The sequence below is a fragment of the Pelodiscus sinensis genome, chromosome 1 (genome assembly GCF_052426305.1).
Source record: "Pelodiscus sinensis isolate ZL-2025 chromosome 1, ASM5242630v1, whole genome shotgun sequence".
Lineage (NCBI taxonomy): Eukaryota > Metazoa > Chordata > Testudines > Trionychidae > Pelodiscus > Pelodiscus sinensis.
In genome coordinates, this window is record NC_143052.1 from 233,348,304 (window position 1) to 233,374,439 (window position 26,136).

The 26,136-nt window shown below is 43.2% G+C and overlaps 1 protein-coding gene across 4 annotated transcripts in view; it reads left to right on the forward strand.

Moving 5' to 3' along the window:
* Positions 1-26,136, forward strand: part of TMEM131 (transmembrane protein 131) — a 168,115-nt gene that overhangs the window by 13,484 nt on the left and 128,495 nt on the right. For 3 of the 4 annotated variants that reach the window (XM_075916531.2, XM_075916529.2, XM_075916530.2), the window contains exon 2: positions 10,827-10,888. In XM_075916531.2, coding sequence (XP_075772646.1) covers positions 10,827-10,888 — 62 coding nt within the window. Of the gene's footprint in view, positions 1-3,431; positions 3,676-10,826; positions 10,889-26,136 lie in introns of those variants that run through there. The other variant, XM_025178646.3, reaches the window with a different exon arrangement.

Below are 26,136 nucleotides of genomic sequence, written 5' to 3' on the forward strand. Positions count from 1 at the left end.
ATTATTCTTGGGAGAAATGGATAGTGTGCCGTGAAATTTCTACATAGGGTGCCCTCACTCGGCACATCAAAAATGTAGACATTCCAAATGTATGCTCCTATCTTGTTTTCCTATTGCTTCGTATCCTTGCAAGTATAAGCCACTTAAGACATATTACTTTTTTCCCTCGTGCCTTCCACATGATGCTCAATTTCCTTCTCATAGGTTATTCGTCATCCTATTGGTAATATCTATTCTATTGCATGGACTATAACTGTCAGAAAATCTAAGTGTTTCGTTTGAGCAACACAATGCACTTTGGCTCATCTGAACCAAATAAGTTGTGTTTAAAAAAACCCCCTATGATCTCTGTTTTGAGTGGACTCAATTTTTGTACTTGTTGAGGGAAAGATTGGAAAGACTAAAGTATCGTGTTTCTGTGTCAGCTACAGTCAAGGCTATAAAACTTACTCATGAAGTTCTAGTTACGCTTATTAGCATATTAGTATAATACACAATACAAATCTTGATATAATGACAATCACATAGACATACAGTACGTGACATTGAATGCATTGTAATTGGCTCATGATTATAATTAGCTCATAGTGAGTTTACTCACTGAGACAGTGGGCTAGAAAATACATGAATTTAAAAATTAATGTAGAGTACCAAAGACTGCTTAAAAATCATCAGCTTTTACTCATTTCAGTAAAACTTAAACAACAAATGGTCTGGTATCACTTTATAAACTAACAAAACATGTAGATTGTATCATGAGGTTTCGTGGGCACAGCCCACTTCTTCAGATGACCAGAGTTTTGCATTTTGGTAAGTTAGAAATCACACTAACAAGACAAATTTGAAGATGAGTCAGAGAAAATAAGACATACAAGGAAAAGGATTAGAATTGGGAATAGTCATTTTAAAGAAAAGACAGAGGGAAGACATTGATTTAATAAATATATAAAGAAATATTTTTAAAAGAATATGGAACAATTCTTCCCCCTAACATAAAAATAAAAGGTGGAAATAATATGGTGCCTGCTTATCATTACTTCATTTATTCTACTTGTGTATACTGTCTTTCTGGTCTCCTTTACCTCATTTATTTCACTAACCTCAAAAAATGAAGTGAATTACTGTCTTCAGGTGGTAGGCATGATAAATTTTAGGGGTATTGAGCTGAATGAGCTTTATTCAGTTTAGTTTATTGGTTGCACAATGCATCTTTCAATTTTTAGTGCTCGTTAAGAAATTATGGTGCAAAGTGCCACCTTGTTTTGGAGAAACATTTACTCCCCAAACTAACCCTTCCTAATCTGGTGCATTATAGATCTTATTGTTTGTGTCCTGGTCCAAGCATGTTATGTTCTTTTGTACAGGGATGAAGATTACGATCTATACTTGAAAAATGGTATTTCCTTAATAGGGAATGAGAGAAAAATATAGTTACATGCATATTTGTGTTAACTCATACCCACTTGATTTAGGGCAGGAAACCTTAGGTTAGAGGTATTGCCAAATAGTACTGCCTGTAGCTATATCAATCTGAAGGATGGCGACATAGGCAAGAAATTACTTATTTTTACAGTACTTTAAGCTAGGCCCTTTACAATTAAAAACCACCATGGTTCCTGACCTAAAGAGTTCAGTCTAAACATGCAACATGACAGGGGAAGATCAAAATAGAGCGAAATAAAGGAATGACTTTGTGACCATCTAGATCAGGAGTGGGGAATTTTTGGGGGGTCAGGAGCTGCTGACCCACAGGAAAATCAGTTGGGGGCCCACACACAAGTGAGAACTAAAAAAACCAAAACAAAACAACCAACCCTCACTCATGGCCCCTGTCTGAGAAGCAGAAAGACCTTCCCACGTTCCTTTCTAGCCTGAGCCCCCCCAGGCTCTAGTGTGAGATGGATTTTGTGTCCCTCCCTCCGGGGTCTGGAGTGGACCCAAAAATGAGAGGTTCATTGGGTGCGAGGAGGCTGCCAGGAGGTGGGCCTGGGACGTGGGGTCTAGGAGGGAGGGTGAAGGAGTGGGTTGGGGTTTGGTGGGTCTGGAAGGATGGTAGGGTACAGGAGCAGCTGGGGATGGGAGGGCTGGGTGGGAGGTAGGGTGCAGGAGTGGAGTAAGGGTGTGGGGTCTGGGTGGGAGGGGCTGCAGGAGCAAGATGATTGGGCAGGGTTTGGGAAATGGGGGCGGTTATCTGTCGCAGCTACCTGAGGGGACACATGGCTCCATGTTCGCTGCTGCTTCTATTGGCCATGATTATAGCCGCTCAGAACAGCAGGGAAAAACCTCAAGGTGGTGCTTTTCTGTTGTGCTGTTTCTCCAAGCAGGGGGAGGAGAGGCAGTGTATGGAGTCACTTTGTCCCCCTTTGTAGGCTGGATTCTGCCCCAGCTTGCCTGACTGGTCTGCAAGGCTTGGGGCTTCCTCTGCAAGGGAGGCTGTGGAGGGGTCCACTGGGCTGGAGCACCAGTGCCAGCTCCTTAGTGCTGGGCGGGGGAGCCCTGAAGCCTCATGGGCCAGATCCAGGAATGTCGGGGACCACACATAGCCCCCAGGCCTTAGGTTCTCTATCCCTGATGTAGCTACTTAGATGGGCCTCATCACTGTAATGTTTCAGTGTCTGGTGACTGTCACCAAAATGAGTGTTTCTTGGTTCTGCACATCTTGTTTAACATTTATTTTTAAAGTGTTACATTTCAGAAAGGATTATTTCAAGCTGTGGAAAAGAGGGAAATTTAAATCATACATGCAACAGCATATTTGCTAAACTTGATGAGCTTGCTTGCTTCTGTATTTACTGAACAGAAATCCATATTTCATTATGCAAGTGTTCAGAAAGCAGCTTTAAGTATTAAAAACATTGGATCAAAATTATACTATCCAACTAAATGTTAATGCATCCTTGTGAAAATGTCTTTGGTCTGATATATATTTAACTTTTAGACTCCTAAATTTGTTTTCAGAGGTTTAGAGATTTATTAAGATTTTCGTGTATATTCACAGCATTTTCCCCATGTGTTTTTATTTTGCCTTCTGTAGCAGTGTTTCTCAAAGTGGTCTGAGAAACCACTCCGGTTCATTGTTTGCAGCCAAGGGGAGCTGTGGAAAGCAGCATGGGCCGGGCCATCACTTCCTGCAGCTCCCCTTGTCTGCAAATGGCAAACCAGAGCCAATGGGAGCCACAAGCGTGGCCAATGGGAACAAACTGGTGCGGCCAGTTAGCATGTTTCTCAAAGTGGTTTCGCAGATCACTTTGAGAAACATTGTTCTATAGTAACATCATAATCTGAATGATTGTAGATTTCAGGTTATTATAGGGGAAAAAGATTGTTGGGACAGTGAAAAGTTAATTTAGAAGAAAGATATTTAAGTGACTTAAGGTGGGTGAATAGAAAGGAAGACACAAAGTTGCTTAAAAGGAAAGCTGTCTTAAATGAAGAATTTGTTTTTTGTGGTTGCATCTTGCATACCATATGTATTCTGTCTGTTAGTGATATCTTCAACACTTTTACCAGGTGCTGCCTGTGGTATAACTCCTATCAGTGATACGCAGTTATCTACTTTACAGAAGACCCCTCTGCCTATCTTAAAGATGGGGAAGCTGCCTGTAAGGGAAATTTTTTAAAATACAACTGAATTTTCCAAGATGCCTCATCTGCATTTAGTGACTTCAATATGAGGTGGGAGTCTGAGAAGTTGCATGCAATACAAATGTAATGTTGTTAAACTGCAGTTATTCACTCAAGTTTTACTTTGCTTTTATGAAAATGGAAACAAGGTTTTAGAGTCAGTGAGTGTGTCACTTAAAATAAAAGGTTTAACCACAGAAGTTTTAACCACAGCCTGACTTGGAATCTACCAATGCTGTGAAGCATTGTTGCAGAGCTTGGCTGCTGGCCGTGACTTTATTTAGCTATAACTGTCACTTGCTGTCTGAAAAGATGTCTTGTGAAGTGATATAATGACGGATGCTTTTATTTAAAACAGTCACCCGCTTAAACACAAAGCAGCAGATGGTGCCAAAGGTTTATGACGTATGAAATACAAAAATGACTTGGGGAGTGGCTGAGGAAGCTTGTGGGTTTAACACCACTCAAGCTACTTCTTAGGACTCTGATGAAATTATAGTGTATGAACTTTTGTGTGTTAAGTTACAGTAGTGACTTTTGGAAAACTGTGTTTTGTTTACAAATTAGAATTTCCAGAAGCTACAGTCATTTCAGCATGCAGTTCAAGACATCTGTTTTTTTTAAGTGTGGCATGCATTGGAGGAGAGAGCTCTTTGCCTCTTTTGCTGCGTTGTGATGTATGCAGAAGGTGTGAAAGTGCTATTTTAACAGGAGTTAGGTGTTCCAGAATTGTTGCATTATACTTGGGTCCTGTCTACCCTGTGTATTTTCCTCCCAAAGACTTTAAAACTAGAAAGTTTACAGAATTGTCATAATAAATAACAAGCCACTGAAGGCATGTTCTTACAAATTCTTAACAGTTTTTTGTTAACACAGATGTACCTAAAATTGTAATGAGAAGCAGTGGATCTTTTTAACTAAAGATTCAACCCAGTGCCATCTCTCATTTTGTTCCTCAGTTAAAAGCATAGAGCTTTGAATCCCCTTCAAATTCTCCAGGATAAATTAAAAATGGATTATGTAATAAAGCTTTTCTGCCAGCCATCTTTTTCTACTTACTTCTTCCATTGCATTTCATCTTTAAAGTCCTGGATGGTCTGGGTTCAAGAATTATAGAAGACAAAAAATAATGGAGTATGTGAGAACTTGCCTCTTATAATTGTATTAGCAATTAGTTTGACTTGAATACTCATGTTCTGAGTTACTAGATTTAAATGTTTCTCAACTGAACTTTGTGATTTGGGATTCAGAGTCCAAAATACACTTGATATTGTAATATAGGAATTAAATTAAATGGATCTTGTTTTTTTTTTATGTCGTTTACAGTCTTGTAAGTGCCTGATTGACAATGATAGGCACTCTGTAATACAAAATACAGTCAATAGATTAAGAACATTCATGACTTTTTGTTTGCATATTTAACATTACACGGCAGTGTTTGGAAGACATTAAGGTTGGAACTCAAATACACGCTAGCTAATTCAAAGCTAAGGCTGACACTGGATGACCTATTCCTCCTCTTGTCACTGTTAAATAGAGCCCTGCCTTGTTACACAAACATGTATCTGCATCTGATCTGCAGATAATTTTTGCAGATATCCACAGATACCTGCAGATTTTCAGGATTCTCTTCAGGTAGCTGGGCTGATGTGAATGTGATGCCTCGTAGCTGTAATTTGGGTTGGGAGAGCCATGTGGGATGTTGTTGTGGAGAGCCTGCGCAGAGTTGTGGGTCCTCCACCTACCCTCATCTGGGTGGGGAATTGGGGGGCGGGGACATGGCCAGGGGTGGCTGCTCAGTGACCATACCACAGGCAGGTGGAGGATCTGACATGGCTGCCTGTCTGGACTCCATGCTGGCCTTGTCCTCAGAGGGGATCACTGGCAGCTGTGGGGAGCCACAGTGACCCCTCTACCTGTTCTGGGTAGGGGATCCAAGCAGCCCCCTGCCCAGGGAAGGTGGAGGGACCCAGGCTCCTCTCACAGCTGCCGGTCAGAGTGGCTCTTTACCAGCCTGGCTGTAGCCAGCTTAGAGCCGCCTCCTGGCCAAAATAAGAGCTGGGCAGATAGGTATGTGGAGCCACTGCCAACCCTCCACATACCCAAGGTGGGGGCCCCAAGCAGCCTCTGGCCCATGTCCCTGTCCCTCAGATACTCTGCCCACATCAGGTTGAGGATTTGTACTATGGTTCCTCACAACTGCCTGCAGGATTCTCACTGTTGGAGGTTTGTGTAGATAGAAAATTTGTATCTGCAGGGCTCGACAAATAATGCAATCTTCTTGCCCGTGGCGAGTAGATTGCCCAAACCCGGCTCTTCCGGGTTGCAATCTGCGCATGTGCAGATTGCCGGATAGCAAAGCTGGCGAGCGGGGTTCGCCGTGGTTCGGTGAGCCCTGTGTTTCTGTATCCATGCTACTATCAGCAGAAATGGTCCACGGATATCTGCAGATAACGTGTGACTATAAAGCAATACCTGCAGATTTGCATTAGGGATGTTAGATATAGTGTAATTGAATAATCGTGTAACCATATGACATTTTAGCAGTTACACAACTATTCAATGGTCTCCAGAGGTAGGGCCGGCAGCCAGTTCACTCCCAGCCCACCTTGCCAAACCGTTCTGCTGCCTCTGTAACAGAGGCAACAGTGCAGGGTAGCAGGTGGAAGCCAGTCTGTGAGGGAAAACGGTTTAAAAGACAGAGGCAGCATCGTGGGGTGGCAACAGCGCCTGCCTATGAGGGGCCTGAGCTTTCCATGGCCGGAGGCTGCGCCGGCATCCCACGGAACAGCCCCTGTCTATGCCAAGCCTGGGGCTGTCGCAAACAGAGGCTGGTCCATGGCAGCCTCCCCTGCTCCCTCCAATAGAGGCAGCAGTGGGGTGGGGAGAATCAGAGCTGGTGCCTGTCTCCCCTGCCCTCTTTGTCCCCATCGCCACTGTGGGAGACAGCAAGGGATGAGGAGGCAGCTCTGTGGAGCCAGCATGCATGAAGAGTCAGCTTAAAAGCTGGCTTCCCACACCTATCAGCTCCTGCCAGTGTGCTCCCACCCCACGCAGCTGCCTCTGATAGAGAGGCAGCAGTACGGGGGACCAGGCAGCTCTGCATAGGCTGATGTGTGGGGAACTAGCTTGAGAGCTGACTTCCCATGTGTACACCCCCCTTCCTCCGCACTGCTGCCTCTCTGTCTGAGGCACCAGTGCAGGGGTGGGGGAGGGCAGGCGGCTCTGCAGGATCTGGTGCTTTTGGGGAGCCGGCTTAAAAACTGGCTCCCCACAGGCACTGGCTCCTGCCTCTGACACAGAGGTAGCAAGGGGGTGGGAAGTGCATGTAATCAACAAGATTAATTGATAAGCCTATGCTGATCAGTTAATTGTGTAGTCGACTACAGGTTGACATCCCTATTTTGCAGGGGTCTACTGATAAGATACTGTAGACCATCTTTACACCACAATTAATTATTTGGAGCACCTCATTAAGGATGTAAAAGGTTAACCAGTGAGCCTCACCCTGAGAGAGGCTTTCTGTTTCTGGTTAACCTATAGAGGCTGGAGCAGCTCTCTGACCAACCTGGGCAGGACGCTGCTCCAGCCTTGTCAGGCCTGCTGGAGCAGCCACTGTCCATGGTGGGTCTGGCCCTTCCCTCCTCCCGCTGCAGGTTACACGCTGGCTCCCTGGGCAGTCCTTGCCGGCCCTGCTCCTGTGGGTGGTGGCTTTGCTGCAGCTCTGCAGTATAAAGCTTATTTAAGCTTTATACTGCAGAGCCTGCCATGGTGTAACTGCTATCATTTTTAGCAGTTACACAGTTACGTTTGTAAACACATTTTTGCATCCCTACTCCACAGTACACTAAAGCATACTAGGATGATCTGGTCTATATTTGCAACCTTGTATTTGAAACTTTGCTTCTGAGTTCTGAAGTTTGTTGAGTGGCAATGCAATGCTGTAAAGTGACATCATGGAGATCTGTATCCTCTTCTTACTTTACAAGTTAAAAAAACAAACAAAAAACAAACCCAAGCTTTTTCTAACTTAATTTGTAAATTCTCCATGAGAATTCAGAAGCAACCTGTGTTCTTTGTTATCAATAATAAAGATTCTGAAATTGGAATGCAAAATATTATCAGTGTGTAAGGCAGGATAGAGTAGCTTGTTCCTTCCATAGCTGCACTGTAAGGAAAACAATGTTTTGTTAGCAAAATTATTTGAAAGCACTTTGAATCAGCAATTACATTAAAGTACTGATTTTTACATAGCACCATATTAATAGACTAGACTTGAGACTTTTTATAAACTAAACTCCATAATTAGATTGAATAAATAAGTTGGATAATGGTATATTTTGCTTTAGTTGCTGAAACAGAAGCAAAGAGGCCAAAAATGCTTTCTTATTGGTTTAATGGCAGCACTGTATAACTCTGGGCTGACTACTTCTCTCTCTTGGTGGTGGTGGCTGAATATTGTGCAGTGAATCAAACTTTGAAGGGAGCTGGACAATGTTTGGACTAAAATGTTAATTAAATGCCTCCCTTTAAAAGAGAATTCCACTACCACTCCTTTCCCATCATCCTTCACCCTCTGGTCATCTGAAGAAGTGGGCTGTGCCCATGAAAGCTCGTGATACCGTCTACATGTTTTGTTAGTCTATATAAAGTGCTACCAGACCGCTTGCAGTTCTTTATAGTCAGAGCTGATTGGGAAACCAAACTTCAGGTCTGCACAAATGTGAGGGGTTTTTGCCTCAAATGAGATAGAACATCACAATTTAAAACTGGGATGGGGAACCATTTTTTGGGTCTGGAGCCTCTGATATGACCCCCAACTGGGAGAGAGAAAGACACCCCTCACGTTCCCCTTGTACAGTAGGGCCTTAGGGGTGTGGGAACCAGGCTAGTGGATTTTGTGTGCCCCAGCCCCGTGAAAAGGTGGTTGGGTTGGGGTGGAGGTGAAGTGTTAACACAGGCTCCCCAATGCTGGGGTAGGGGAAGGAGCCCTGAGTTTCAGTGGCCGGATCCAGGCAAGGGGCCTTAGATTCCCCACCCCTGGTTTAAAATGTTCAGAATTGAAATTCAGTGATTGGTTTCATTTTAAAACACTGAATGTACTATTTTGAAGTGAATTCTGCTCTTTGGCACCTCTAGCTGCCTATCTAGTTGGCTGCTGTGAAGAGGATGACCCTGGAAGCCCTGGCAGCTGCAGATTGAATTTGTACAAATCTGGTCAATTCTACCACTTTTGTGAGCAGCAGTGAAATTAATAATTTATTAATTCCAGTCAGCAGTGGCCAGGGTTTACAAAGTTCCTTGACTCCATAGTGGCCCCCTGATGGGCTGCTAGAAAGCCTGGAAGTTCTTGGTCCTTACTAGTAGGACTACCCAGGTCATAAGGTGCCAGGAAGAGGGGAAGCCCTGAGTGCACTTTCTCCAAGGTGGAGACTGGAACTTCTGGCTGTACTACAGGCTACCAAGAGTCTTGGGAGCTGGGAAATCTGTCTCTCACAGTACATCAGTGGATTCAAGTAGCTAGTAGTCCCCAATTCCAAGGCACAATGCATGGCTGGGCTGCCCCAGAATTAGATGGATGAACTAGCAGGAAAACAGGCATGGTTCCATCAGAAGTTTGAGTGAGTTTCCTCCAAATGTTTAGATTTTGATGAACTAGTAAATTCTTATGGGAAAAATGTTTCAACTTTGTTGACCATCTCTATTTCTGATATGAAATGAACCTTAAGTATTTGTTTTTTTATTGAACTTCATAATATACTCTTCTTGTATATCTGTAGCTATTCATTACTCTAAAATCTTAGGATATAAAGGAAGTCAAAATGAAGGCAGAGAACTAAAGTAGATGAGTTCTAGTCCGTTTTAAAATAGACATTTGAGAATGAGGCTGTTACTATTTCAGTTACATTTAAGTGTTTGACCATGATATTCACTACTGATGCTTATTGATTAAAATAGCAGTAGTGTAGCTGATTAGCTATGGTTGTGCTTTCTTGATGAATAAGCAACTTGGATGAGTTGCTAACTTGTAATTTAACTGTCTTCCGGTTACACTAGAAAAATTAGAGTGCTTTTGTAGAGAACTTGATATTGAGCTGTGCATCTCTGGAGGGATAAACAGAAAATGAGTCACTAATATGTGGTATGGAAGCTTTTGTTATTGCCCTTCATCTTTCATAGGTAGGGCCATACCAAATTCATGGCCATGAAAACACATTGTGAAATCTGGTCTTTTGTGTGCTTTTACCTTATACTACATCGCAGGGCAGGCTCGCTGATGGGGGAGGCAAAAGGAGTAATTGCCCCCTTTTCCCAGAGCTCCTGGCTCCCACTGTTGCTATTACAGCAGTGGCAGTCAGAGGCCCCGGCCCCTTTGATTTGCTGTGGAAGCGCTGTAGTACCATTCAGTGTAGTTCTGAGGGCTGGGAGAAAAGTCAGTGCTGTCCTCTGGGCCGGCACTAAGGGCTGACTGTCCCCTCCATCAAAAATGATTGCCCACTACTGCTTTGGATAGTTAACAAGCAACATGATTTCACAGGGGAAACCAGTTTTGCTCAAATTGGAGGTCCTGACTCAAAAGGGAGTTACAGAGGTTGCAGGGTTAGTTTAGGGGAGGTCATGATATTACCATCATTACTTGTGTGCTGTCTTCACAGCTATAACAGCAGTACCCGTGCAGCATCACAGAAGTAACAGTGGTACTGCCATACTGTGCCATCCTTACTTCTGCACTGCTGTTGGTAGTGGCTCTGCTTTCAGAGCTGGGCAACCAGAGAGTATTGGCTGCTGGCTGGGAGCCCAGCTGTGAAGACAGCACTCTTGTCCACAACAGCGCAGAAGTAATGGTAGCAGTATTGCAGCCTCTCCTTTAATAACCTTTTGGACCCCCGCAAGTCTTTTGCGTCAAGATCACTACAATTACAAGACAGTGACATTTTAGATTAAAATAGCTGAAATCAGGAATTTTTTTTTTTTAAATCATAGGAGCATGAAAATGAACAAAATGAGCCATGAATTTATTAGGGTCCTATTCACTTATGGCAAATGCCTGGGATTTTCAGGGGGTGGGAGCTGAACACTCATGTAACTGTAGTTTTCAAATAAACTCTAGAGGGCAAATATAACACGTCCAGTTGCATTTGTTCATGTTATGGAATTAAAATATATTTCTGTAAGTAATTAGCTTTCCTTTTACTTCACAGCTTTCATCCAGTCGGATAGCATAATAGAAGTGCTACGTTTCAATGAAGGAGGCCTACTGCAGGTAAAAATTCATGAAATAAGACCATCTCAGTTTAAAATTTTAGATCACTTCTGTCTTATCACATCTATATATTTCATCTTTTTTTAACTTGCTAGTTGCTGTTCAAAGTCTTCTGGTTTAGTGGATCTTGATTTAAGTAAATTAGTACAGGCAGTCCCCGGGTTATGTACAAGATAGAGACCGTAGGTTTGTTAAGTTGAATCTGTATGTAAGTCGGAACTGGCGTCCAGATTCAGCTGCTGTTGAAACTGACCAGCAGCGGCTGAATCGACACACCTGGGGCAGAGCAGCTGGGGTGCTGCTGGGTTGGTCCCGCAGCGCCGCTCCTCGGCGCTACTGGACCAACCCGGCAGCACCCCAGCTGCTCTGCCCCAGGCGTTGGCGAGAAAAGCCTGGTCTGCTGGCGGGGGGGCGCACTAGCTGCGCCCCCCCCTCCCCTAGCAGACCAGGGAGACGCGGAGCGGCTTTTCTCGCCGCGGAGGACACGGGCGGCAGGACCGCGGCATGTCTCGGTGGTCCCGCCACACGTGTCCTCCCTGGCGAGAAAAGCCGCTCCGCGTCTCCCTGGGCTGCTGGGGGAGGGGGGCACTAGCTCCGCGTCTCCCTGGTCTGCTGGGGGAGGGGGGCACTAGCTCCGCGTCTCCCTGGTCTGCTGGGGGGAAGCGCCCCCCGTGCCGCCAGAGGCGGCGACAGTGGGCGAGGTACCCTGCACTAGCGGGGGTCCCCCCCCATTCGTAACTAGGGGTCCGACTTAAGTCGGACTGACGTAACTCGGGGACTGCCTGTACTGCTAAAATGGTAAATTTTCTTAAATGACATCAACATGCTACTTTTTCCTGTTGTCTTGCTGTAAGCAGGTGAATAATTAAACTGCATAGTATGAGCAATTGTATGGACATCACAAAGTTTGTGTCTACACTGGGCATAATTTTTGCTAAATTTTCCACCATTACAACTGCTTTTTCATCCCATTAGTGGTAAGAGTGAGTGGCAGAGGAGAGACACCATCAGTGTAGAAAACTTTCTACGTGCTTGCCATTGGTTTTAGGTGCTGTTATTGATCTGTCCTACACACCTATTCTGAGCAGGGCTTAAAACACCATTGGCTGTCAGTACCTCATTTGTGCTACACTCTTAGCTTTAATTCAAGTGGTGCAGCTTAAGTGCTCATAACTTAGGTTCCTTTGCATTTGGCAGGGCTGTTTTGTGTTCTTTGTTTCTTGCTCTCACAACCTTTTGATGGCAACTGGCCAGCAGTGTACTTCCTTAGTACCTGATGTTATATCCAAAAATAACAATAGTGCCTTGACTTGATGCAGATAAATTGATCAGCAATGACATTGCTCATGTTGAGATTAAACTGTCATTGGATTTCGGTGTTAACACCTTTCATGAACAAGGTAATTTGTTTCTTTAAGCTTTTGTTTCAGGCTATCTATAGCTCCTCCATTTTGAGGTTTTCACAACCGTTTTGGGTAGAGATCTAATTGAAGGTCTCATTTAAAAAAATTATTGAGCACAATCTCATGGCAAGGCATATGGGTGCATAATCACATTTATACATGGAACTCTGTCTAGTTTTCAAGGTCCTCTGTGTGTGCGTGCGCGCGTGTGTGTGTGTGCGCGTGTGTGTTGCAGTTATTTAACTAAAAGTAAGGTTTAACTAAAATCAATTGTAAATAGGTACAAATCCCTCTGTGGATACTCTGACTTTGACTTTAATGTCTTGTTTAAAATGGTACTTTGAGTTCGGAAAAACAGAAACAAGCCTGGTTTCAGCTGAAATAAGTGTCCTTCTAGGGTTTTGCATTAGTTTAACTAAATAAATCAGATTAAAATGAATTTGTGCAACTTCTTCATGTAGACAAGTTCCATGTTTCTCATTCATTGCTAGCACAAATGGGAAGATGATGAAATGCATGACAACCGAGAGCTCTTTTGGCACTTGGTCTTTGGGTAGTTAAACTCTAAATTCAGTAGTGCCTGCAAGTTTGGTGTTAAAGAACCATATAATTCTGAGTTTGACTCAGTTAATTGTTTCAGGGTTTTATGGAGATTGTGAACTCTACTTGCAGTGTACCTGAGCTGGAAAAGCTATTAATGCTGAAGTATACAGTGGTCACCAACCAGTAGATCGGGATCTACTGGTAGATCTCGGAGTCTTTGACAGGTTATTCTGACGGGTATGGCCAGAAGGCTGTCAAGTGCCATCACTTCAGCTGCCTCTCTCAGGAGTGCCATACTGCTCCTGCCCTCTGCCATGGAGCAGCTCCCCAGCCTCTTGCTTGCTGTGCAGGGCATGGGAAGAAGAGGAGGGGGTGCTGATGTCAGAATGCCTCTCCCTCCACAGAGTGGGGCGGGGAGGGGAAGTATGGAGAGAGTTTGCCGGTTGCTTTGAGTATGGTGCAGAGTGAGCCTGCCTTAGCCCCACTGCACCACTACCCAGAAGCCACCTGTGGTAAGCCGTGCCCAACTAGAGCCTACATTCCAAACCCCAGCCCCAGTCCTGAACCCTAAACCCCTACCCTAGCCCTGAGTCCCCCTGCACCTAAATTCCCTCCCAAAGCCTGCCCCCTGTACTCCTCCTGCACTTCAACCCCCTGCCCCAGGCTCAGCTCAGAATCCTTTAGCCCAAGATCAGAGTCTGGATTACATTTAAATTCAAAACGTGATCTCATGCTTAAAAAGCTTGGAGACCACTGCAACAGGCACTAGGAGAGTCCTACTACTGACATAATCATCAAGAATAAAAGGTTTCTGGTTAACAGTTATAAAATACATCACAGGCCTCACAGATCTCAGCCACTGAAAACCTTAATAATCCAGGGTTTACACCAGGGGTGGGGAACTTTTTTGGTGTCGGGGTTCACTCACCAACAGAAAAATCAGTTGGGCTGCACAAAGGTGAGAAGCAAAAAAAGTTGTTAAAACTCAGCACCTCACTGATGTAGCCCCTGACTGAGAAGGAGAAAGACATTCCCTGCATTCCCCTCACACACCAGTGCCTATTGGATCCGGGGCTAGTAGACTTTGTGAGCCCCCCCCTAGGCTCTGGGGTGGGGCCAAAAATGAGGAGTTCAGTATATGAGAGGGGGCTGCCAGGAAGCAGACTTGGAGTGTAGAATATGGGCAGGAGGGAGGATTCAGGAGTGGATTGGGGGTTGGTGGGTCTAGGAGGGTGCAGGAGCACAGTGTCAGTTTGGGGTCTGGGTGAGAAGGCGGGTGCAGGAGTGGCCTGAGGGTGAGGGATCTGGGTGAGAAGTAGGGTGCAGGAGCAAAGTGTGTGTGTGTGGGGGGGGGGGGGGTGAAGCGCTGGAGCGCTAATTCTGGCTCACCAATACTGGAGGGGGGAAAGGCCCAAGGAGGGGGCCTGGATCCAGGTAAGCCAGGGGCCAAGATTTTCCACCCAGTGGCTTATACCAATTAAGTTCAGCCAGGAAGTAGATGAAGAATGTAGCATTCATTGGTTAATTTCATGTTTTAGTGATATTACCTACTATGCTGGCAGGTCAATAATGCTTGCATCTATTGTTAGTCAAGTACTCAGTAACTTAAAATTCTCCTAAAGTTCTCTGATGCTCGGAGGACCCAAGAAACAGTTTGCGCTCACAATGTTAGCATTTGGGTGTTTGAGCTACCTTCTAACCTGAAATTTCAAAAGTGTTTTGCAGTGTTTCACTCTTGGATACTGCTTGTTAATTGATTGGGCAGCAGAAATGACTTCCTTTTTCTGTTCACTAGCTGAAGCATCATAATCAGCCAGGTAGCCTTAGGGAATTGGAGCAGCCTTCTGTTCATCCAGATGGACCTTGGTAGAACTAGAGACAGGAGTGGTGCAATAGAATGCCATAAAGGTGGGGAAAACATCTAGAGAGAGCCTAGAGTTGGGAGTGGGACTGGAGGAGAGAGGCAACCTCACATTTGTAGAGGACTGAGTTGAATATCAATGAGCAGAAAATGGGAAGATTTGTGTGGCACTAGCTGCTTAAGAGTCCCCCTGGGGTGGGAACAAGGGATCAGGAATTGAGAAGATATTTAATATTTACGTTGCTGTAGTGCCTAAAGGCAGGGCCTGTTGTGCAAATTACTAAGTGATCTAGAAATATAGTGAATGACAGTCCCTACCCAAAAGACCTTGTAGTTTTTAAGGATCTCTTCGAAGTCTGGCTTTGAGGAAGAACTCTCACATTCTGTCAGTATACTTATTTGAAGACTTCATGGCTGTTTCAGGCAAACTCAGCATGTGTGTGAAACTGTTTATGGGTGTCACTGTTAGCATGGGGGCAATGTGGAGATCTCCCTAGTCCTTTTGTCAGTGATAGTGGCATTTAGCTTACTTTGTATCACAGTTAGCAGTATCTGTGGTCAGATTTAAGTGGCACTCTGATTCAGTTCTCAGGAAATCTAATTGTTAAAACTCTTTTCAACATTATAGTCTACATTGTATTTGCGAGATGAAAAGGCGAGCACTTTAACATATGGAAAACTTAATTTTTCATGTACTTTAAATTAAAAATATAGTTCTAGATTTTTGTCACATTTTCCAAATTATTCCCTGGTTTTGAACTAAACTTTTTAGGAAAAATTTAGATGGTGAGAAGGTAAGAAATCTTATCTTCAAAATAGAAAAAAATCTCATAACTAACTACAGTGTGGTTTTGTGTGACTTAGGGCACGTCTACAAAGCAGGGCAAAAGTCAATTGCATAGCTTAAGTCGAAATAGCTTAATTCATCGTTTGGTGCCATCTACGCAGAAGGAAGTCGAAGGAAGAACACTCTTCCTTTGACTTCCCTTACTCATTGTAAAATAAGGGTTACAGGAGTCTTGGAGTAAGAAGTTCTCCAGCTAGACATTATTTTGAAATAATGTCTTGTAGATACGCTTTTTGTTATTTCAGAATAACTGACCTGATTTCAAAATAACTCTGAGTATGCATATGCTTAGTTTCTATTTCAAAATTTAATGATGTCAATCATTTATTTTTCTTATATAAAACACTAATTGTTGCTAGGGATCACCTTACTGATTGATGATTACTTTGTACCAGTTAACCAATACTCGGGAGCAGCCCTCCTGCCTGTGGATCATCACCGGTGGAGGGCTCTAGCCTCTTGGGGATCCCAGGAGCCAGAAGCCAGCTGCTGTTGCCACCTGTGGGAGCCAGGATCTGGGGGCGTGGAGTATAAACTGACCCTTTCCTCACACAAAGGGGCCAGCTGCTGGCTCCTGCTGCCCTCCCTCCCCCCACAGGCAGGGGAGCCAACAGTGACTGCCCAAGCAATCGGTTAACCCTATGGTTTAATTGGTTAACTGATTAATGGGGATTTTACATCCCTAACTGTTGCATTTTGATTAATACAGGTTGGACCTCTGTGGTCTGGCAATCTTGTGACCTGACTGGTAACAGATAAGAATTTTTTTTTCTGGACCAGGGGAGGTCACTTCAGGCACTCTGCTGCTGGTCCCCCTGCTGTCCCTCCCTCCCCCCAGGCTTTGCTGGGACTCTCTGATCCTGGAACATCTGTGGTCATGTCAGACCATAGTTGTTAGAGGTGCAATCTGTACCATGTAAAAACAGCTAGTTCCATAGAATGAAGCTTCCTCAATATATAACACTATCCATTATAGTATTATGGCAGTTTTAATTACTTATTTATGTTCTAGTGGGTTTTTTTGGTACTACATCTAGCACAATGGTTTCTCTGTTGGTCCTTATGCATTGCTATAATAAAAATATGTACAGCTGACACTATATACAATTTGCATTCAAAATATTTCAAATTATAATTGATTAGAGAACATAACCTTTATAAAATGCAAATTAAAATTGTTGCAATTAAGGTTTAAGAATGCAAATGACTAGGAAAGGTAAGTAGCAAATATGTATTTAGTTATTAAATTTGAATGTGTAGCCTCACCCTACAAATTCTAATACCACTGAGAGCCACCAGACCTGTTTATACACTTTATCATCATAGCCATCTAATCATACATACCATAGTTAAAGATATACATACTTCAGGGATTTGTGAGATGTGTATGCAGGTGGCTCAGAGATAATGTTGTTGAATCATGTACTGACAGTTTTTCATATGCCACCATAATCATGTAAAGTTCTTGGCATATATTTGTAACTGTAGCACTAGCAATAGTTATTGTCCAGGAACTGTGTTTGTTTATGGACCATTTAAGGGTAGGGTGTTTGCACATATTTGGCTAAACATTACCAGTCTTATTTTTGGCAAAATACTCGAAAGTTTCTTCAAACTTCTGAGAATTTTAAAGTACCCTTATAAGATCACTTGGAAAATATCAGTCAGAGTTGTTCATGCAACCTTAATTATGTATCCTTGGCTATGTCTAGACTACAGGTTTTTTTCGAAAAAAGTGAATTTTTTTCAAAAAAAGTCACCTGCATCTAGACTGCTGTCGCGTTCTTTTGAAATTAAATCGAAAGAATGTGGCGGGTTTTTCGACAGCGGTAAACCTAATTTTATGAGGAAGAACGCCTTTTTTCAAAAGTGCTCTTTTGAAAAAAGGTGCGCTTGAACACAAACTGGGCTTTTTCGAAAGAGAGCATCCAGATTGCCTTTTTTTGCTCATGGTCCCCTTCTGAGCCTCATCATATGCCTGGCAGTTAAGTTTGGGTGGTCCCCTCAGAAACTTACTGTGGCCCCCTAATGTTACATTTTTTTCCATGTGGCCCCCTAGAAGTAAGGAGTGGCCCCCTGGGGAGCCATATGGCCCACGTTGAGAACCACTGGTCTAGACAATCTCTTTCGAAAGAGGCTTTTTCGAAAGAGGCTTCTAGTCTAGACGTACCCCTTGTGTATGTGTGTAATAGTCTTATTATCTGTTCATGTACTATTTCTGAAAACCGTATAGTCATAGAAATATTTTTTCTAAACTTTTCTGAGGTGCACCATTTAAGTGAACGAGGTGAGTGTGTACACTGTGTACTAAGCTCTATTAAGTGCTTGGTTCATTCTCACCACAGTTTACATATAAATTAAGACACATAATTAGACAATAGTACATAATGATAGAATTTGTCATGCCCTTGCAGATTATATTTTCAGGGCTAACATTCAGAATATAGCTTTTTTGTATAAAGTTTGTATTCTAGCAGCCTTAATTGTAAGTTAGTAAACTAACTGGCTTGCATCGTTCGTTGCAGGTCAAATTTTATTCACACTCTCTGAAAGCAGAAACAAACTTCAGTGATTTATTCTTATTTTAAAAATGTACGTATCAAATCTGGTATAGAAAGCTAAAAGCCAAAATATTTGTTCTGTTCAAAGGCCAGTTGTCTTGAGTTATCATTATATAGCATATTGTCTCAAGCTACTTGATTATGATGATTTCTTGCTGTAACAGTAAGCTATTTTTCTCATAGTTCTGTAGATTTTAATAGGATGTTATGTCACGGTTACATATTTCAGCTGATCCAATGCAACTCACCAGAGAAAATGTATTTACTGTAAGTTCAACTTGCATATCTTTTCAGAGAACAGCTGTTTTTATGAAAGCTGTGAACTATGTAGTGTCTATTTCTGTAGTGTTATGGTGCACCATTGTGACGTTGTTCATGGGTATCACTATTCAAGACTGAGCATTCACCTCTTTATGCTTCATGTAAGTTCTTATGAATATCAGAGTCTTTCTCGGTCACTTGATGCTGTAGAATGAGGATCATAGCAATAATTTGTTTCTTTAATTTAAAAAAAAAACTTGTCTGAAGGTCAGGTATTTACTTAAGCATTCAGGTATTTATTGAAGTTCTGCATACAAAATCAATTGATATAAAGAAAAATTGTATTAAACACTCTTTGGTGTCCTCTCTTTGAGGAAGTAATGCGCATATCTAGGCAAGAAGCAAGCTTATATCCTGGAGGGGATTTACTTACATTAACAAGTTACATAAGTGCAGTGTGTTGCACAATTTGCTCTTTATCTACTGATATTGAAAGGAAAATTAGTCTTGTTACTGATTTTTAAGACCAAAGTGTGTGTGTGTGTGTGTGTGATATATATATACTTGGAAAATACACTTTCAGTAGAACACTGCTAATTCATATTAGTTGGGAGCCCGTTACAAATCACTGCACTGAGATTTTGACCACCAAAAGCAAGGGAAATGTCCCAAAATGTATCTTTATTGTTTATAATGCTTAGTATAATTTGCCTGCGTCTGGCACCCCAGCCCCCTCTCCTACCTACTCCCTCTTCCCCCCCCTTCCCACCCCCTCCCGCTGTAGCCCTAGCCCATGAAATTCAAACCATTTGTACTCCTGCTCCCAGACCTTACTCCACCGCCTATTCCACTCCTCCAGGTCACAACCCCTTGCCAGATCCTGCATCCCAGTCGCCTGCCTGAGTCACAGCCCCCTCTTTCACATAAACTCCCTCCCAGATCCCACACCCCCTCCTCCATCTCAATCCCTTACTCTAAGCTCACTTCTGCACTCATCCTCCATCCCAGACCTCCCCCCCTCCACCTCCTTCAATAATATCATGGAAGAGTGCATTGCTTGACCACTTAATAAATTCTTAGGGTGCCCCACCTCCCAGCAAAAAGTAATGCTCACCTGTGCACTGCTATGATGATCTGCTTGCCTTAAGTCGTCTACATTGTTTCTTTAAGAGCAAATATTTAGATTGACATGTATACCTGAATTAACGTGATAACTAGGGTTTTGCTGTGTAAATTTTGCAGATTTGGTCACATCCTCCCATGTTCTGGACCCCAATCTATGTCTTAAGGGACTATATACAGTGGTCTAAATCTTTGACCTTTCTTAAATAGCTTCTGTTTAAAGTACCAGTGAACTTCAATGTTTTCCCTCCAAAATATGGATCAGGTGAAACCAGGGATTGAAAATTGTGCAAACATGACAACTTTCAGTCTTGGGTGAGTACATTTATAATCTGATATTTCGGTCAGAATAGCTAGAAAACTCTTTACACCAGTAGACAACTATCATTTTAGACTTTCCGCCTTACAGCATTAATTTCTAGTCTTGATTCAAGACAGTATAACTTCAATTTCAAAGAGTGGTGATAATTTTAGATCTTCAAAATGTTGATAGTACTTACATTTGTCAATTGGATGTCTTACTGTCATGGTAACAAAGGGAGACTGGCTAGAGGTGAACAACTTAGTCAATAACAAAGCTTGTATCTGTAGATTTCCTAAAATTAAACTTGCTCTAAAATAAATTTAAAATTGTAATGTGGTATAGCTTTTGTTGGGCCTCCTTTGGGATGGCCTGTGAGTTATTCCAAACAACATCAGTGAAAACTTCACACTACACTAACCTTAACTTTTTTTCCACAATAGAAACTTAAGTCTCAAATAAACCTTTCCAAGAGGATTTAGCAAGTCAAAATAATCAAATTGTACAAGATGGGTGTTGGCAGTTCTGCAGCTATTCAAAAGCTGTCTGAAAAGTTTGCCAGCATCTCCTGCTACTGAAAGAGATATATACTTGAGGGCAAGGAAAGGGAAATATATAGAAATAAGCTAGAATTGCTGTATGTCAACAAGATGTGACCTATGTTAAGGCTGAATGACACTTTACCTCTCATTTGAGAAACTGTATCTTTAAAGACAAAGACAAATACCTTTAACTTTCAAAATAAACTCTTCAAATGTGCTTGTTTGTCAGTAGCTGTGAAGTGTATACTAAGGGCTGCCCTTGTCACCAAAAAAGGTATTCATCATAAACTCAAGGCAATCCAGAAGATGAATGTTTGGAGGGAATTTTGGTCAAATGGTTTTCTTATGCACTCAAGTAGGGCAGCTATCTTCTAGGCCAGTGATCTGCTTCTCACCTTAAATGGCTGTTAGGTATTACTGTTAGTGCAGGACATTTTACTCGCAAAGAATAAATACACTCTATATTCTTCTGTTAATTGTTCAGATACCTCAAGCTCACTCTAAGGCCATGTCTGTGATATAGATCTTAAGAGTGGCAAAGCTGTACTGATGCAGCAGGGCTGCCATAAGTTTGCTATGCAACCACTCTCTCTTGTTGGCCTAACTAAACCACCACCAATGAGCAGCGCAATAGCTAATTTGGCAGGAGATGCTCTCCCACCAACATAGCACTGTCCACGCTATCACTTCTGTCAGCAAAAATGTGTCACTCAGGGAGTGTGCTTTTCATATCTGGGGCTTCATACATTAGCATTTTGGTAGATATAACTTATTTAGCCTAAAACTCTTCAGTCAGTGTTTGGTTTTTTTTCTGCTATAGTCATAGATATGCAGAATAGGGATAGTGTATAGATGTTTAAATGATTAACTGATGATAACTGATGAAACTAGGCTTATTGGTTAATTCAAATGACTACATGCAACAACCCCCCCTTTCTGCCTCTGTATCAGGAGCTCCACCTATCATCCAGTGTGGGGAGGCAGGGGCTTCCCAGGAGTGCAGCCGGGAGCACACTGGCTACTGGTTCTGCCATGGGGATCATTTTAGTAATCGTGTAACCGTTAAATTATTACACAATTACTAAAAAAAATCTAAAATCTCTAATGTGGAATTCCTCTCAAAAGTTGATTGCTGTAAAAAGTAGTAAGGGCATGTCTTCACTACAGGCTGGATCAATGAGCAGCAGTCAGTTTGGTGGGGGTCGATTTATAGCGCATCTACTAGATGTGGTAGATCAACCACTTAGCACTCTCCCATCTACTCTGATACGGTACTAAAATGAGAAGAGTAAGTGGAGTTGACAGGAGAGCATCCTGAGTTGTCAACTTACCATTGTGAAGATACCATGGTAAAGCATATTTAAGTACATTATTCAAGTAGCTGAAGTTTCACAGCTTTGGATGACAGCTCATAGATCAGGCCTGAGTCTTGACTTGCATATACCAGTTGAAGGCACTGAAGGGCCAGATGAAATAGAAAGTAATAATAAAAATAACTGTGTAGCAGGCCTGAGAAAAATACGGCCTACATGCTGGATCCAGCCCACCAAGCCACTAGATCTGGCCCACGGATGCAGCAGAGAGCCCTAGGCAGGCTTCCCTGATTTTCCTGACGTCCCTCACGTTATTTAGAAAAGCGGCTGCTGGGCTGTTTCTCTTTCATAACTGTAATCCTGTAGCAGATGGGGGGAAGGTTTCAGGTGCTGCCTCTGCCGCTGCCCCAGGCATAATCTTCTGGGTTGGTTTCTGACCACAAACTGCTACACATTACTGAGCTCTAAGATTCCTCCTCTTACAAGGCAGTTGCCTTGTAAGAGCTCAGCTGTAGCATAACAAGCAGCTTTTGTACTACCGGAAAATATGCCTTAATAACAAATAGCAATGAATGTGAAAGATCCCTAGTATGTCATGACTGGGAATGACTTTTGAAATTTAGTTTTAAAAATAGTGTATAGAAGTTCTTACATAGGAATTAACCATTTTAGGTATTTGAAGAAAACTCGAAGTATGTTAAAAGAAATCTAAGCAACTGGGAAGTGATAGTAGTTTAAGAGCTTTCTCCATTCTTTTTCTAATAGCTTATCAACCAGTGGAGATGGGATATTCCAGCAAATTTTGTGATTTCAGCCTCTTATGAGGCTTAGTTTTGACCAAGTTGTTACAATATTGGCTGAGTCCACCTTGAGGAGAGTCACCAGATTAATTGGAAACAGTTGGATCAGAGCAGAGTCCAGGCACTGCCTTGTTGTCTAGGGTACACTCATAAGTACAGACTCCATGTGTAAAAACATTCCTTGCAATGTGAAGCTTCATAGTCCAAATATCATAGGTCCTAAAACCACTGTTAAATCTCCTGAAAATCCTGAGCTGCTTATGTATGTTCCCCCAGAATTCCCTCTTCACCTCTGGTAATAGAGAATGTTTTTATATTTTAAATACTGCAGTTCACCTTCCTCCCACCCATTTCATCCCATCTCCTGTTTTTGGGAGGGTTGTCTTTAGATTCTTGTACAGGTTGCAGCTCTCTACGCTTGGACTCTCTTGTCCAGCAGTATCCCTGGTCCGGCAGGACCACAGATTGCTGAATGAGAGAGCCCCAAGGCAGGAGGGCCAGCTTCTGAGAACCCAGTGCACATTGAGGTTGGTGGTAGTGGGGTGAGGGCCTCAGCAGCCCAGTGGCAGGGCAAAGGCAGCCTGGCAACCCAGCTGTGACCAGGACAGCCCGTGTCTTGCTGGCCTGGCAATAGGGTTGCCAGATACTTTCACAAAAAATCTCGAACATGGTGGGCGTGGGGAGAGGAGGGGAGAATTGGTTGAGCAAAAAAAAAAAAAAAACCGGGGGACCAAACTTGTTGAGCAAAATAAAGTCCAGTATTTTCTGTTTGTTTTTACCGGACAGGGGCCACAAATACCGGACTGTTCAGGCAGAAACCAGACACCTACAACCTTACCTGGCAGTGGGGTTGTGCTGTGGTAGTTCGAGAGGGGCTGTGTGCTAGCCCGGCAGTGGGGACAGAGCTGCAGCAGCCTGGCTAGCAGCAAGGCCTGGCCGTGACAGCTTAGCAGGGAAGCCTGCCTGCAGTAGTGGAGCCGGGGCTGCAGCAGTTCAGTAGCCCAATTGAGGTCTCAATGTGGCTGGCAGTGAGGCCAGCAGTGGGACTGGAGCAGCACCTATGGCAGTGGGCCTGGAGCAGCTGTCATCCAGCTGGAAGTGGGGCCAAAGGAGCTGGTGGCGGGAGGGGTAGCAGGCTTGTGGCAGGGGACCTTCCCTGTCCAGCAAATTCCCTAATCCGGGACCACTCAGGTCCCAAGGGACCACTGAGGTCCAACCTATTCTGCATTAATCACCTCCATAGTAAAGTGCCTGCTGTGGCTACTCTTGAAGAGCAATAAATTAATTTAGGTGCTGTTTTCACTTAACTTCACACTAATATGGGTACGTCTAGACTACATGCCTCTGGCGACAGGCATGTAGATTAGGCTACCGGACATAGTAAAATGAAATAAAAATAATCGCCGCTTGATTTAAATTTACATGGCTGCCGCGCTGAGCCGACAAACAGCTGATCAGCTGTTTGTCGGCTCAGCGCGATAGTCTGAACGCTCCCTTGCCGACATCAAAGGTATTTGTCGACCACCCAGGTATGCCTCATCGCATACCTGTGTGGTTGACAAATACCTTTGATGTCGGCAGGGGAGCGTCCAGACTATCGCGCTGAGCCGACAAACAGCTGATCAGCTGTTTGTCGGCTCAGCGCGGCAGCCATGTAAATTTAAATGAAGCGGCGATTTATTTAAATCGCCGCTTCATTTTACTATGTCTGGTAGCCTAATCTACATGCCTCTGTCGCCAGAGGCAGGTAGTCTAGACGTACTCTAATATGACAATAATTTAGCATTGGAATAAATTTGACAACTTACTGGGCACTATGGCCACAGTCACCCTGTTGGTTTCGGTTTTGATCCAGCCAAGATCAGTGTCTTTTTCTCATCTACTTTGGATTCTACGTCCTTTATTTTAAATTAATCCAAACTGTTGGATTTTTTTGATGATATCTGTGTAATAAGAAGGCCACTACATGCTAGTACTTTTTCTTTCCTCCAGTTGCTGCTCCTTCCAGCCCTGATCACAAGGGCCTTTCATTTCTAGAGAAGAAAAACTCCATAAACTAGATACTGTGGAATTTGTAATCTTGAGGGAGAGAGGTACTTACAGAATTAAATGCTTTATCCTTAATTCAGCACTGCAAAAGTGAGAGCCCATATATTAAGTAGAAAAGTTTCTTTAAGAATTCAGGGTTATACAGTAATTCCTCATTTAACATGGTAGATACGTTTCAGAAAACGATTGTGCTAAGTGAAAATGTGTTATACGGGGTCAATTTTCCCATTGAAAATAATGGAAAAGGTGGGGGTTGCGTTTCAAGCGCACGTGTGCTCGCAGCTCCAGCCTGCACTTGTTAGCAGCTGGGACCAGGACATAAGGTTGGGGGAGAAAGAAGACTGAGTTATAGCAGGAAGGGGAGGTGTTTGACTCGGGAGAAAGGAAGGGAAGGACAGGGGAGGGGGCTTGCAGCTGGTGGCTGGGTTTCCCCAGCTGGCCAGTCACCAGCACCTGCGCGGGGCTTCCTCTGCCTCCTTACAAAGTGGCGGAGGTTTGCCGCTCGCTGCGCAGTTCCCTGGTGACCCCCTCTAGCCGGACGCAAGGCATCTGGCCAGAGGGGGTCACCGGGGAACTGCGTGCCGAGTAGCGAACTTCTGCTGCTTTGCCGGGAGGCAGGGGAAGCCTCGCGCAGCTGCTGGCGGCTGGCCGGCCCTAGGGGAAATTGTGTTATTGCGGAGACAGGGTCATGTTGTTTGAAAAATGTTCCCTAAAAAAAAAATTGTGCTATTGCGAAAATGTGTTAAGTGGGCACATGCTAAGTGAGGAATTTCTGTATTAAGGAGTTCTTGTTCCAGGTTAGTAAGTAAGTAGTATTTTATCCATCAGTTTCAGACAGTTCAAGGTGCAAATTATACTCAACCAATAACACAGGGTGAAGTGTTCTGAGAACTGATACACATCTCAAATGCATTAAGATACAAGACTACTTTGGGGAACTGCAGGTGCTCTGCAGTTATGATGATCAGCAGGTCATTTTAATTTAGGTTTCTAAAAATAAGTACTGGAGTTAGAAATTTTCAACTGTGGAACATAGCACTATTTACTATAGTTACCACCATCCTACGACTTTTCCAGAGACACCTTGTCTGAAAAAAGTCCCAGGGTTGGGGTCAACAAGAGGGCTTGAGTATATATCCTCTTGAATGTTTGGGTTATTTTATAACCTGAAACTTTACTCAGGGACTCAAAAATGGTGCCTTTTTATTAAATTACCCTATTTAGTTATCTTTATAAGATTAATATTTTTTCACTTATTTTACCTAGACTTAAGAATTCATTTCCCAATTAGTTATGTGTTTGGGAAGCATAGCTGCTAAAAGTAAAGATGAATACATCTTGGAATTGTTCTGAGGTAAAACTACTGTGGATAAAACTTATTTGTGTTAGTTCAGATAACAAACTCTGCCTTTTCAGCTATTTGGGAGGAATTGACAAACAGCTAATGTTAGTTTGTGCAAAAATTCCTATCATGAGGTGGAAGTCATGGATTGGAAAGGAGTTGACTAGTCAATTAACTGATTAGCCTAGGTTTATTGGTTAATCTAGCTGACTACTGGCGCGTGTGCGCGCACGCACACACACACACACCCCTTTGTTGCCTCTACCAGCACCAGCTCTGTGGTGCTGCCTGCACTGCTGCCTC